General features: G+C 40.3%; 1 protein-coding gene across 7 annotated transcripts in view; it reads right to left on the reverse strand.

Moving 5' to 3' along the window:
- MID2 (midline 2) overlaps window positions 1-15,315 on the reverse strand; it is a 121,818-nt gene that overhangs the window by 11,831 nt on the left and 94,672 nt on the right. For 6 of the 7 annotated variants that reach the window (XM_019949467.3, XM_019949464.2, XM_019949466.3 and 3 more), the window contains 4 exons: window positions 14,435-14,542; window positions 12,906-13,054; window positions 3,788-3,915; window positions 2,453-2,686 (listed from right to left, as the gene is read on the reverse strand). In XM_019949467.3, the coding sequence (XP_019805026.1) occupies window positions 2,453-2,686; window positions 3,788-3,915; window positions 12,906-13,054; window positions 14,435-14,542 (619 nt within the window). The remainder of the gene's footprint in view (window positions 1-2,452; window positions 2,687-3,787; window positions 3,916-12,905; window positions 13,055-14,434; window positions 14,543-15,315) is intronic. The other variant, XM_019949459.3, reaches the window with a different exon arrangement.

A 15,315-nucleotide genomic window follows, 5' to 3' on the forward strand; every position in this document is an offset into this window, starting at 1 on the left:
GTTTGACTATTTTAAGATTCTTCATGTAAGTGGTATCATGTAGTATTTGTCCTTCTGTGTCTGGTTTATTTCACTTAGCATAATGCCCTCCAGGTTCATCCATGTTATTGCATGTGGCAGGATTTCCTTCTTTTTAAAGGCTTAATAATATTCCATTTTATGTATATACCACATTTTCTTTATCCATTTCTTTATCCATGTCATCTGTTGATGGACAACTTTTTGTATGTCAATTATACCTCAATAAAGTGGTTTTAAAAAAGAGAAAATATAGGAAAACCTCAAGGGAAAGTAGCTCTCACAACCAGGGTTCAGTCAACAGTGGCAGGCCAGACCAGCATGTAGGACTGGAATCTTCATGAATATTTTTTACTAGTAAAATAGTTTCAACTTATCTGCCCATTGCCATCCAAAATTTTGCTTCAGGGCTCTGCCTTTGTTCCTGTCCTATTCTACTTTTCTATCAATGGTCGAAGGAGGAAGACATAGAAGGCACGCTGGAAGGGAAAGTAAATATATTGAAAGGCAGAAACTACATACAAAGGAATTTTGGTAGGCTGGAATAAGGAGTCAGAACTAACCAGATAAAATGTCATAGGAATAAATTCAAGATGTTGTATTTCAGTTTAGAAATTCAATTGTATAGGAATAGGATTTGGAATGCCGGGGGATTTCAGCTGACTATATGCTCAGTCAACACAACAGTCAACATGGCTGCTGGAAAAAAGGTACAGGACAAGGGGGCATCAGCTAACACACAAGAGCAATAATACAGCTATCCTCAGTGGACTAGGAAGAATTGGTAGCTGGTTTAATTCAAGGAGCATTAACCTTGAAGTCTGACAGGCTTGGGTTCAGATAATGACTCCATCAGTTTGTAGCTCTGTGACCTTGGACAACTCATTTAACTTGAGCCTCAGTTTCTACGTCTATAAAATAGAATTACTATCATCTACTTCATAAGGCTAAGGGAGAAGTTATGAGGACCAAATGACATAACATATATGGGAGTGTTTGTAAATGGAAAAGCATAATACGTATCCAAATTGTTATTATTCACTAGGAGGAAGTCTTAGGCCTTTTATAAGGAAGCACTAACAATTATTTATAGCTGCACAACAATCGAATGGGCTGTTTTGCTAGAATTCAGCTGCCCATCACTGGAAATGTTTGAGCAGAGACAGGACAATCACCTACAGGGTTTCTGGCAGAAGGCAAGAAGATTTGACAAGATGACGTCTGAGGTCCCTTCCAATTCTAAGATGCTATGGTCCTATCGCTATTAAGAATTATCCTCTAAGCTTTTCTTTACAAAGGACTATGTACCCTTGAAAACAGAGGTGACAGCCTTTTGATCTTTGTCACTTCTTAGACTTATTCTCAACTCCCAGGAGACCACTGCTCTCCCCATATCAGGAAAGAGAAGCACAGTTACTGGCTTTAAGACTTTCCCAAGCAGGAAAGACAACTGCAAACAAGTATGTTGGGGAGGCCTTAGCGTTTTGCGACTTCACAACCTGAAGAAACACCCAGGAAAGCAGCTACCAGGGCCAAGTGGCTTAGGATGGAGCTGCACGAGGCAAGTGTTTTTTAGAGTTTGAGCCCAAATGTCCTCTCACCTCCCCATCCCATCATGTGGCCCTAAATTGTCACAAGATGGGAAAAGGAAGCCTATTGGGACGGTTTCGTTGGAAAAACTCCTCTCATGCGGGTCTGTGAAGTCAGACACAGAAGCACAAACACAAAGTAAAAAGAAAATACTAATCTGCAGCTATGCAGATGCAACCTTAGGGTGCAAATCAGTTCCAATCTTGAGTCCACTTTTAATTCTGCTTTCATTTCCATTTTCCCCAGCACATTGAGGGGAACTTGCAGCTCTAGTTAAGATCCTACTGCCTTGTCTTGCTCCAATTCATCAGAAGGTGAAACCATAACATGTAGGCTAAATGACTGCTTTGCGAACGTCTTTCATTTGATGGCCCACTGATGGGCCATTTTATATTTGGTGTAATTCTTGGAGGAAAGGGAGAAGGGGTAGAGGGAAGAGTGACAGAGGCAGGAGGCTTGTCACTTCACTTATTCACTGATACAAATAGGTGTGGTAAAGGAAGTGGTAGTCTTTGAATGTAATGTATTTTACCATGATAATGAAGTGGAAGAAGAGTCAAGGAGAGAGATGTTCACACACATAGAATCAGCAATGATGGTGGCTTAGCTACTCAGGAATGAATTCTGAGCTGTGTTCTGATTTGGGAGAGTGGAGTGACATGGATTAACTGAGGAAAAGCTAAGGATTACATAAACAAATGGGAGTGGCCCCAGTGACTGCCCAGCAAGGAAATACACAACTTGCTTGTCACCCATCAGTAAGGTCTTTGCAATGCCCTGGGGGAGCTTGCACTGTCTACAAAACACTATACTAAACAACCTAACATGTCTTACAAACACTTGCCTCGTGGCGCCCCGGCCAATCTTGAGCAGCTTACTGCTTCCTTACATTTCCTTATCTCTGGCCACAGGCCCCAACTACACCATGACTTACTGATGAAGTTAGCCTGGCCAGTGAATATGGTGTACTGAAGCTCATAGGAGCTGATGCTGAACTCATCATCCGAGATCCAGTGGACTGTAATGGTGTCATGGGAAGCAGTACAGAGTTCCTCTCGGATAGATGGTGGGTTTGGGGCTGTAAGGAAAGGTGGAAAAGAAGGTAAGGAAAGCATACTCTCTGTTCTGGAATTTTACAATCGTTATTCTTGCTGCCCAACCCAACATCTCATGGAAAGGTGGTTTTCTAATAAGAAGCTTTAGATTGCATGTATCATACAACCTGAATCCAAGTGCTGAAAACTCAAGTTCCCCCAAACCACTTTTGCTTCAATGGTAAAGGTATTTTAGGCAAAGATCTAAGCCTAAGTTATTGAGATGATTGATTGCCCATCATCTACTCTGCCTGCACTAACACATATGTAGATATTAGAGCAAAGTGGTCACATGTTTCCTTATTACATGACCTTTGACCTATTTCTTTTTTTTCAAAGTAAGTTGTATTATATATTTTTGGCAGTATTAATAGGGGTTAATCGTGCAAATTAATATGAGTTCCCTCATCTGTAAAATGGGGATGATAATTACCTCACAGATTCGTTGTAAGGATCATGATATAAAATTAATATATAGTGTCTGGTATAAAGTAGATGTTCAATAAATGACAACTATTTTAACATAGTAACAAAGATAACTACAAACACAAAGTTATTGTGTGTGTATATTTTTCTCATGGAATGATCATTCAACAATCCTGAAGGTAGTCAGTATTTTTAACAGACTGGTTGTCTCCCTCATCTTCTAAAATTCTCTGCAACTCAGATATTTTTCTTCCTAATCTGCTAATCCCTAAATTTCCTTAAAATCATTTGGGTGGTACCTATATCCATGTGAGACATTCTCTAATATTCTTTAATTACCACCCGAGTTCTACCCCTTATAACAAGTGACATTATATTACTGACAGGCTCATAAGGAGAAAACCATCAGCAACTTCTTGTTTTTTACCTTTAAGTAAGGATGGTATGTATACCCATTCTGTCCCCGGAGACACTGACAACTCATTTCTCTTTTCTGTTACATGAACTAAAATATATTCTATGTCAAAAGATACATGTATCATTTTAAAGATTATAAAAGCATTTTCATGATCAATATTGCCCTTTACAGATTATTTTAAAGTCAAAGCACACCAAAAGAAAAGGACTAAAATGGAAAGGAAAGCACAGTATTTTCACACCTGTTAAATAATCTAGCCCCTCCAGCAGTTTCTTTTCTCTGGAAAAATCTAAAGCAAAGTTTTCAAAGGCATCATTAAAATTGATGTCTGGAATCAGAACTTGAGAAGATGCAGTTGCCATAGCGACCCTGGAAGAGAGAAAAGTACATCAATATACATCAAAATAGGTTTGCAACCTTTATCCAATGTTTGATTTCTGGTTAAACAAGGTGAAAATAAATGACTGCTAGAGCTTGATTCATTTAGTGAAAAATATCATATCTGTGCTTTTCCAATGGAAACCATTTAAATTTTAATCATCAGGAACCAATTAAGGGTTATACCATATTTATTCACATATGTTCACCCCTCAAACACACTCCCCCATCCTGTCTTAATTAGGAGAAGTAAATACAGGATTCTTTCCCCTCTGCATCATTTTCCATCTGGCAGGCAGCATCAAAACTAGACCTCTGAAGGCTTGGTAAGAGCAGTTTGAGAGAATTTTTTCTCCCCCTCTATTTTTTTAATGCTAATCAACAAGACAGCATGCTGGGGCTTGGTTAAAACCTTCCCTTAAATCCTGTACTTTGTTTGACCTTTGACAACATTTACATTTAATTTTATTATTCTCTAATTGTATAATGCTATGCTAGTTTTATCTCCCCAACTAATTCTAAGAGTCTCAAGAGGAGGATCCATATTTCGTACCTCTTATAATCTTCCATGGTCCCTAACACAGTGTTGGACACATAATGAATAAATAATTGTTGAATGAATAACTGAATGACTAACAACAACACAAATGCTAACCTTATTGAGCATTTAGTACATGTAAGACACCATGCATGCACTCTACATACAGTAAGTTACTCCTTACTATCGCCCTGCGTAGCAAAGTTTATTTCCATTTTGTAAATGAGACATAGAAAGGTTAAGGAACTTGCTCAAGGTCACACAAGGATCAGAAAAAAATATATAACTGAACCCATGTTCATTGGATTCTAAACTTTATACCCTTAACCATGTAGACAGTTCCTGTTTTTTAAAAAAATAAGGTATATTTTTACATACTTCAGCAATTCTAAACCATTGTTCCACATCAGATTTATCTCTGAGCTTTGATCAAACTATGCATGTTTAGGTCCTGTGCCAGACCTGAATTGGAGCCAATGAAGATCCTTGAGCATGCAAATAACAGGATGGAAAGAAACATTAACTTGGCAACAATATGCATGTTAGAGTGGAGAGAAGAGGCATTGAATGCAGGAAGAGCAGAGAGGAAACTTGTATGGTGAACTAGTTGTAAGGGGATGAGGAGTTAAACAAATACATATCCTTATGCATGGATACCCTGTTACACATCTACCTACAATAGCTTTTGGCTGTTTCTGCAGGAGTAAAATTCAGGTCAGGATAAACAAATGAAAGACTAATACAATGAGAGCCACTGAAGCTTTTGAGGCAAAGGAGTGATGTGCTCAAATTTATGTTTCAAGGACAACACTCCAGGGCTTCCCTGGTAGCGCAGTGGTTAAGAATCCGCCTGCCAACGCAGGGGACACAGGTTCGAGCCCTGGTCCAGGAAGATCCCACAAGCCTCAGAGCAACTAAGCCCGTGCGCCACAACTACTGGGCCCGTGTGCCACGACTACGGAAGCCCACGCGCCAAGAGCCCATGCTCCACAACAAAAGAAGCCACCGCAATGAGAAGCCCGTGCACCACAACGAAGAGTAGCCCCCGCTCGCCGCAACTAGAGAAAGCCTGCGCACAGCAACGAAGACCCAAGGCAGCCAAAAAATAAAAAATATTTTTAAAAATAAATTTAAAAAATAAGAACAATACTCCAGCTGCAGTGGATGGACTGGAAGGGGTCAAAACTAGAGGCGGATCAGATTTTAAGGTGTCTGGGAATGAGCAGAAAGTAAAGTGGTGACAGGAGAAGTGCAGACAAATAAAACAGAAAGTTAATTCACAACCATGAAAATAGCCAACAAATATATTAAAAAGCCCAATTACAGGAAAAATCAAAGAAATGTAAATTAAAATGAGATAGCGTTTATGATTATAACGACATCATAGGAGCTTTTTATGTCTATATTAAATAATGCCTACATGTTTTTATTAGGACTGAAAATGATTCAAATTTTGGAGGCCAAATTTAGCATTACATATCAAAATAGCTCAAAATGTAAATATTCTCTGACATCACAGTTCTACTTCATAAAATGTTTTTGATCTGTGATTTTGGTTTTAATTCTTAAGGCTTATGATCACATAATGTACAAAATTTGTGCTGATGGTATATCTCCTCTATTCTAATCCTTCTAATGAGTTGGCAAAAGCACCATTACCAATCACACATATACAGTAGTTCTACAGTTGTATGTGTTTTTGGATAGCTGTTTAAAAGACAATCCTGAATTATAACTTGGTCTGACTTAGTGAAGAATTCCCCAGCAAAATTTGCTACTGTATCTTGTCATGCTGAATTTTAAAAACATCCGACCTTATAGATTATCTATAAAAATGTGAGAAGTGGGCTTCCCTGGTGGTGCAGTGGTTGAGAATCTGCCTGCCGATGCAGGGGACACGGGTTCGAGCCCTGGTCTGGGAAGATCCCACATGCCGCGGAGCAACTAGGCCCGTGAGCCACAACTACTGAGCCTGCGCATCTGGAGCCTGTGCTCTTCAACAAGAGAGGCCGCGACAGTGAGAGGCCCGCGCACCGTCATGAAGAGTGGCCCCCGCTCGCCGCAATTGGAGAAAGCCCTCGCACAGAAACGAAGACACAACACAGCCAAAAATAAATAAATAAATTTATTTTTAAAAAATGTGAGAAGTATTAAATACTCTTTATTTGGCATTATACCTAAACCAGACTAAAATGCCTTTCATTAAGTAAAAGGCAACATTTTAGATACAGAGAATTTTGATTAAATTGGCACAGTTAAGACCAAAAAGAGAAAGTGGACATTGCCAGCTTATTGTTAGTCCTGGCCTTAACAGGCTAATGAACACACCCTGAAGCACAGGTGAGCCTTACTCTGTTCAATGAGACAGTGAAGGGATCTTCTCAGTATTTAAATATATTAATACCACCAGTTATATAAACCTAAATATAAACACAGTCTCCTATAGGTTTTGAGATGGCATTCACCACCTCTGTGCAAAGTTGAACATTATTAATCAAGTCCAATCATATCTTTTTTAAAATAAATTTATTTATTTTTGCGTTGGGTCTTCGTTGCTGTACGAGGGCTTTCTCTCTAGTTGTGGTGAGCGGGGTCTACTCTTCATTTCACTGCGCAGGCTTCTCATTGTGGTGGCTTCCCTTGTTGCGGAGCACGGGCTCTAGGCATGTGGGCTTCAGTAGTTGTGGCTCACGGGCTCTACAGTGCAGGCTCAGTAGTTGTGGCGCATGGGCTTAGTTGCTCCGCGGCATGTGGGATCTTCCCGGACCAGGGATCGAACCCTTGTCCCCTGCATTGGCAGGTGGATTCTTAACCACTGTGCCACCAGGGAAGTCCCCCAATCATATCTATAGAAGGGGAAAATAGTGATGGTACTTGCTGAACTGGAATTACTATCAAAATTCATAAAGCTGGTCATACTCATTTATCCACAAGCCAATCTTATTTAAGTCATGACTATCCAACAGAAATATCCTATCAGCCATTCATGATCTGAATTCTGGTGTATGAGATCAATTTAAATATGGTACACATAAAAAAGTCATGAGCTATTTCTGTTTTGTAGTAAATAAGGCAGTGGCCAAATATTACTCACTAGTAGCTTTTTTTTTTTTTTTTTGGTACTCAGGCCTCTCACCGTGTGGCCTCTCCCGTTGCAGAGCACAGGCCCCGGACACGCAGGCTCAGCGGCCATGGCTCACGGGCCTAGCCGCTCCGCGACATGTGGGATCTTCCCAGACCGGGGCATGAACCCGTGTCCCCTGCATCGGCAGGCGGACTCTCAACCACTGCGCCACCAGGGAAGCCCTTGGGTTGACCTTTTAAAAAATATTCTTGCCCTTCTCAACATCAGCCATTTTAAAATATGTTTTTTCATCACACGCTACACAGAGGTTCCCACTTGCAAACAAGACGTCCCGTTCACTAAGTACTTCATAAATTTTTTACTAAAGAAGTAACTAAGACATACGCAAAGATAACAACTATAAGAGCACTCAACACACTGTATGTAACCTAGTTGTCTAACAATGGGGACTGAGCTAAGTAATGTGTCATACATCAAAAGATGAAACACTATAAGGTCACTGGAAATCAGGTTATAAAAAAATATCCAATGCCAGGGGAAAGTTCGTGATATGTTACGTTTCAAACATAGGGTAAAATGCAGTATATACGACATGACCTTATGTTTGTGAGGTATATATACACACACACACACACACACACACACACACACTCCCAAATGTTAACAGTGGCTGGAAGGTTAAGGATGAGATAAAGATGACATTGACATATACGTAAGTGTTTGTGTCTGTGTGTGTGTCTGTGTTTCTGTATTTAAGCAAAACACAACATTAGCTATCTCTCAAGGCTCTGATCTCTATTAGGGATAATATATAATAAGTGCCATTTGTAAGGGGGAAGGAATAACTCTCCCAGTTAAAATTTCATTTTAACTGAAGTCTTGGTTCTTAATACATTACAATGAATAATTGTGGGAAAGAATTTCAGACCCTATGAGAGACCAGGGAGAAAGATATTTAGGTTGCATAGATGATTCTCAAGCCATACCACATAGTTAGCCATCTATTCTTCCTACCACATAGGCTATACATGAGCCCATGAAAAGAAGATTTAGATATACAGAGTTGGGAATCATCGACAGCTAGATGGTAACCGAAGCCCTAGGTGATACAAGTCTGCAAGAGGGAGAATGTGTACTGTGAAAAGAGAATAGCTTAAGACAGAATCACAAAGAACAACAGCATAAAGGAATAGGTCAAGGAATAGTTGCTCACAAAGGCAAATGAAACCAGACAGGCAGGAAGAAAACCAGGAGCTTTCTCACGTTAAGGGCAGAGAAATTTCAAGTAACAATGGTCAGTAGGGACAAATGCTACTGAGAGACCAAGTAAGATGAAACAGTAAGATAAAACAAAGGAATGTCGATTACAATTTAGCACCAAGGTATTCATTTGGTGATCTTGGAAAGAATACTTTCAATAGTGTGGTAGTGGCACAAGACATTTCAGAGAGTTGAAGAGTGAGTGGACATGATTACATACAGTGGTTTAAATATATGTTTTATCTCTGCTCTCATGAAATCCCACTGAAATGACAAAGAAAAAAAAATCATAAACCCACAAAGACAAAGAGAATGGAAAAAGAGATGCAAGTAAGATATTGTCAACAAATGTCTGGAAATTAGAAAGGGATGGATGAGTGGTAACCAACAACAGAGCAGAGAAAGCTGAATTGGGAAGCCAAAAACATGAAGCTGATTTATTGCCACAGACAGTTGAAAGTTTGCATGAGGAACAGCAAGACCACCAGATCCACTCAACCACAGACCACCCCTCTCTCATCTTGACGCCATACTAAAAGCAGTCTTAAAACCCTTTCCCTGCTTGGCTCCTAGAATAATGGCAGCCAGACTTGTACCCTCCATCCCCCTCCAGAAGCAGGAGATCGGTGGATTCCTTCCACGGGTAACTGACCCAAGAGAAAACACCTACAGATGGGTCCACTCAATAAAAATCTGGCATTCCGGACTTCCCTGGTGGTGCAGTGGTTGAGAATCCTCCAGCCAATGCAGGGGACACGGGTTCCATCTCTGGTCCAGGAAGATCCCACATGCCGCAGAGCAACTAAGCCCGTGGCCACAACTACTGAGCCTGCGCTCCAGAGCCCGTGAGCCACAACTACTGAGCCTGCGTGCCACAGTTACTGAAGCCCGCGCGCCTAGAGCCCGTGCTCTGCAACAAGAGAAGCCACCGCAATGAGAAACACGGGCACCGCAACGAAGAGTAGCCCCCCGCTCGCCTCAACTAGAGAAAGTCCGCGCGCAGCAACGAAGACCCAACGCAGTCAAAAATAAAAATAAATAAATTTTTTAAAAATCTAGCATTCCGCCTTATAATCCTATAGCAAAGTTCACCAAGCAACAAACTGTTCCCACCCCCTCAGATCTTCCAGTCACCTTTTAGTCTTAAATTCAAACAGGCAGTGAAAAGCTCCCCAAACATTTAGGGAAAGACAGAAACTAACAGAGAAAAGGAACGTGGAGGAAACCAACACAATGCAGTTTAGAAGAAAACTTTTTTAGTGATCCTTAATATCATCAGGAAGATAAATAGTTTGTATTCATAAAGCAAGGACGGAGTGCTAAAAAAGAAGCAAAGATCAAGAAAGAGCTCTTATAAATAAAAATATAAATACTTAAATTAAAATTTTAATAGAAGGATTGGATGAAAAATTAAGGAAACATCTTAGATCAAGAAGATAAAGTCATGGAAAGTGGGAGATAAAAGATTTTTTAAAATTAGAGGGAAAATCAAGGGTGTCCAAAATCTGGCTAATTAGAGTCCCAGAAAGAGAGAAGAGAGAAGGGCAGGAAGTCCTTAGCAAATAAAAGACAGTTTCCCAGAACTAAAAGTCAGTAGTCTTTAGATTGGAAAGACTGACTTAGTGCCCAACAAAAATGAATAATAAAAGACCCACACCAAGGCATATCTTGGTGAAATTTCAGAAAAAAGTAGATTAAAGATAAGACCTTCAAAGCTTCAGATTTTAAAATATAGGTCACATTCAAAAGATCAGGAATCAAAATAGCAGTGGAAGTTAGGAGACAATAGAGCCATGCCTTCAAAATTATAAGGAAAATTTATTTCCAACCTATCAAATTAGAAAATAAATTTAAAATATTATTTAAACAAAAAATTCTCAAAATTTTATTTACCTTGTACTCTTTCTTAGGAAGCTGTGGGAAAATTTGTTCCAGCAAAAATTAAGGGAATAAAATGGTACATGAAGGGGGAATCAGGTGGAGCCCGATGGAGTCCCTAATTAAGAACACAGAGCTATGAATCCAAGGAGACTAAGTTGGTTGGAGTTCACAGGGCAGAGTACTAGAGAGGAGAAAGCTGCACAGAGAGAATTCTGGGACCTTCAGAGGGTTTGCCTCTAGTATGCAATAAAATACTGATTAACACACGCATATAAGGAAACTGCCCAATGCTAGAGAAAGAGTCACCCAAAAAGATTAGAGGGAACAAACCCTAATGCTCACACAGGGCCAGGAATAGTGTATGTTCCCACCAGCCAGACCAGAAAATCTCATGATTCATGGGGGACCTGGTAGCGTACTCAGAAGGGTCTTGCCTCAGTAGTGGGGAAAAATTTCCCCTGGACTAAACACTGCTTTGATCACATCTAACAAATCTTAAAAGCAAGACCTGAAAGGAACAAGCTATTTTCAAGTAACTTAACCGTGTCCCAGAACAAAGTTTAGGAATATTTATAGGAATACAAAAATATATAGTGCCCAATAAGATAAAATTCACATTGTCTGACATCCAATAAGAATATAACCAGACATGCAAAGAAGCAAGAAAATAAAGCCCATAATAAGGAGAAAAAAGCAACGAGTTGAAACTGACCCAGATATTAGAATTAGACATTAAAGCAATTATTATAACTGTATTCCATATGTTCAAAAAGCTAGAGAACCCTGCTACCTTCCTGCTCATGCTCAGCAAATGACTTTGCCTCCTATTTTACAAAGAGAGGGGTAGGTATGAAACGATAAATTCCTCAATTTCTCATACCGAACTGCTGGGCATACTGACATCCACATCCATTACTTCCGTCTTCCTTCTGGTTAAATGGAAGAGATGTCCCTTCATTTGTGCTTTGGCCACATACCTTCTTTTCTCCATAGCTTCAGTTTTGCCCCATCTCTAGCTGACCTGTATCCACTTTTTTTAAATTAATTTAATTAATTTATTTTTGTCTGTGCTGGGTCTCCGTTGCTGCGCAGGCTTTCTCTAGTTGTGGTGTGCAGGGACTACTCTTCGTTGCAGTGCGCAGGCTTCTCATTGCAGTGGCTTCTCTTGTTGTGGAGCACTGGCTCTAGGCGTGAGGTCTTCAGTAGCTGTGGCGCACAAGCTCAGTAGTTGTGGCGCGTGGGCTTAGTTGCTCCGCAGCATGTGGGATCTTCCCGGGACTAGGGATCGAACCCTTGTCCCCTGCATTGGCAGGCAGATTCTTAATCACTGCACCATCAGGGAAGTCTGACCTACATCCACTTTTAAACTCACTCACATCTCTCCTATCTAAAAAAATAATACCCACAACTTTCCTCTACCGCATAGTCATTCTAGCTACTGCCACATCTCTCTCCTTCTTTTCATAGCAAACTTCTTGAAAGAATTTTCATTTCTTCGCCTCTAATTTACTCTTCTTAAACATTTGAAAGTTATTTATATTAACATAATACTTGTACCTAATTAAATAGTCAAATGTTGCTAATAGTTATACTGCAAGAAGTAACAATCTCCTCTCATCCCCAATTTCTGCTCTCCAATAATAATAGTATTGAGCATTTACTTTGTGTTGGGCATTATTCTGAGCCTTTATAAGTACTAACTCATTTAACCCTCACAAAAACTTTATGAGATAGACACTATTATCATTCCCATTTTGCAAATGAGAGAATGAGAATGAAGCTCAGAGAGGTTATATGACTTCCCTAAGAGCGACCAACTAGTTTAGGGTCAGAGGCAGGATTCAAATCTAGGGAGTCTAGTGCTATAGTCTAGACTAGAAGGGCATCCACCTATCTATGTGGCCAGAAGTTTCTCTGCTCCTACACCAACACCAACATAGAAAGCTCCAGCCCTGAGTGGGCAGCAGAGAGCCATGGCATCACTAGGGCACATGGTTGGCTGTGCATTAGAAGAACCAGTAGGCTACAGAGATAGAGAGACGGGTGCCAGAAATCCACAGGGCAATGTACCACACTGAGGCTTAGTAACTAGCCAGCTGGTAAAATCTTCAGGTGGTAGCGGCTACGTATTGATACACGCCTGAACAGAATTAAGTGACTTTAAGCTGGCCCCTTTTCATAAGAGGAAGCACTGCTGCAAGAACATAAGGAACTCACCTCTCAGCAATATTTTTTGCAGACTGGAGAAACCGCGCCTGGTCATTTTCTTTCAGGATATGCTCAGCTTGGTTGATGAGGACCGTTGAGCGTTCGAGACACTGGCGGCAATTAGCAACCTGCTGTGCCAACTTTCTCAGTTTCATAACCTTAAAGAATTAGCAAAAGAAAAATAAGATAACACATCCAGTGGTTAATTAAAAATGATAAAACAACATGAAGGAGATCTGCTGCAGTGATTCTAAAAATAAGACCTATTAACATCCCATGGTCCCTGTACTAAGCACTCACCTTGTCACCCTACCCACCATGTGTGTTTTGTCAACCCCTCCTACCACCTACGGCCCGCTTACTTACCCTGCAACACAGTCATATACTCCAAGTTACCTACCTCCTCTTTTTATTGATCACATTAATTATTTTTATTATAAAAGCAATGTGTGGTCATTACAGAAAATTTAGAGAATAAAAAGAAACCCTACCACCCGGAGATCACCATTGTTGACACTTTATTGCCACATACATGTTTAATAAAAAGCACCTCCTTTTTCTTTATGAGTATCTACATTTCTATGTATATATTTCTCTAAGCATCTTTAAGCATACCTATGTGTTCACAGATCTGTGTTCTCGGACACTTCAGTTCCTGTGTTAGTTGGAACCACCCAGCACGGCACAAAGTAATGGCTATCACTCCAGGCTCTCATAACTTCTCACACTGTACACACAGCATGAGCTCACAATCACTATACTGACCAGCAGACCAGCAAGCGTAAAACCATAGAGCTGCATAGAGGCTCACACCTGAGCTTCTTGACCACGATTCTTCAGTTCCCATGCTAAAAGCCTGGAAGTCTTCTCTCTCTCTCCTTCATCTTTTATATCTAATCAGTCGATGATTCCCATCATTTCCTTGCTAGCAATGCCTGCAACGCTCTTCCCTTCCATTTGTGCTACCACTTCCCTGGTTAGGCCTTCATCAACTCATGCCAAGAATCATTCCATAAGCCTCATAACATGCTTGCCTGACTTCAGTATCATCCCATTCTGATCTACACTGCACATTTCTGCCGTATCTATCAGTCTTCTCCCTTCCTAAGAAACTAGGATGATTTCCTAATGCCTTTCAGATTAAGCCCAAAGTCCTTACAATGGCAGTCATGATCCTTCTGTAATTCTGGTCCACATTTCTACCATTACTTTGTTTTCTTTTTGTATTGACTTATACCATACACACAGTAAAGCACCCAAATCTGAAGTGTACAACTCCATGATGTTTTGCATATACACACACCCATGTAACTACCAACCAGGTCATGATATAGAACGTTTCCAACACCCCAGAACTGCCATCATTTTGACTGAATTCATAGCACTAGGCCAAAATATTGCTGCTTCTTTGCCCATCTCCCTAAAACCTCATTTCTTCTTGCTTTCATGATCCAAGTTCAAACTGGAACCATCGGTTTGAAGCTTGGACATTTGTAAAGTCAACTCGGCCTTGGCCTCACTGAACTGCTGTGCTTTACCTTTGTCTCTTTGATTTTGACAGCAATCATTTGCTTCCTCTGCTGGATGATCTCTACCAATTCGTCACATTCTTCCATAAGTTTTGCCTCATGCATAGCAGTATTCACCTGCCAAGAAAGTCCAGAGTGTTACACAGTGATTTCTGCCTTTGTCCACTGCGGGCTCTCAAAGGTTCGGACTGATAGCTAAACATGTATAACTTCTTCCATACCTCCCTCATAAGATCCACTCCTAGAAGAAGGGTAGAGATGATGATATTAATGATGCAAGGGCATTGAAGCACCACAGATAGGAAGCTCTCCGGCCTCTGGTAGATCATGATGGTTAATGGAGGCTGGGCAGAAGGACAGATGAGATGGGGGCATATTATTCCCACTGTGAAATTCCCTTTACTCCAGCACCCTGTCCTCCTACTGTTCTTTTGGAAAGAGGGTAAGGAGATTTAAGTACATCAGGGAAAGAGGCTCCCTCTCCACACGCACAAGAATATTAAGATAACATTACAACAACATATTTGTATCATCCTAACAAAAGTGTTTTCAGTTTTCCTTGTTCCTTTCTAAAATATAGAAAATGTTTCCATTTTAAAATATATGAATGCATAGCTATATCTTCACATTAAATATATGATTGTGTAGATATATTTTCACATAGTAGTCATCATGTCTTAGTAGATATTTCTCACTTTGGCTGTCCAGTATCTGAATACCTTTCCTACTTGGGGATGCTGGCTATATCAAAATATCTTTACTGCCAAGTCAGGGTAGGGGGTGAAAAAAAAGCCACCATTCTTCATTGTCTTCCCATGTACTGACTTGTCCTTCTGCCCATCTCTATTACTGTTGACATTAGATGATGTGAAGTCCCCAGCTGGGCTAAA

This window comes from Tursiops truncatus, chromosome X, assembly GCF_011762595.2.
Source record: "Tursiops truncatus isolate mTurTru1 chromosome X, mTurTru1.mat.Y, whole genome shotgun sequence".
Taxonomy (NCBI): domain Eukaryota; kingdom Metazoa; phylum Chordata; class Mammalia; order Artiodactyla; family Delphinidae; genus Tursiops; species Tursiops truncatus.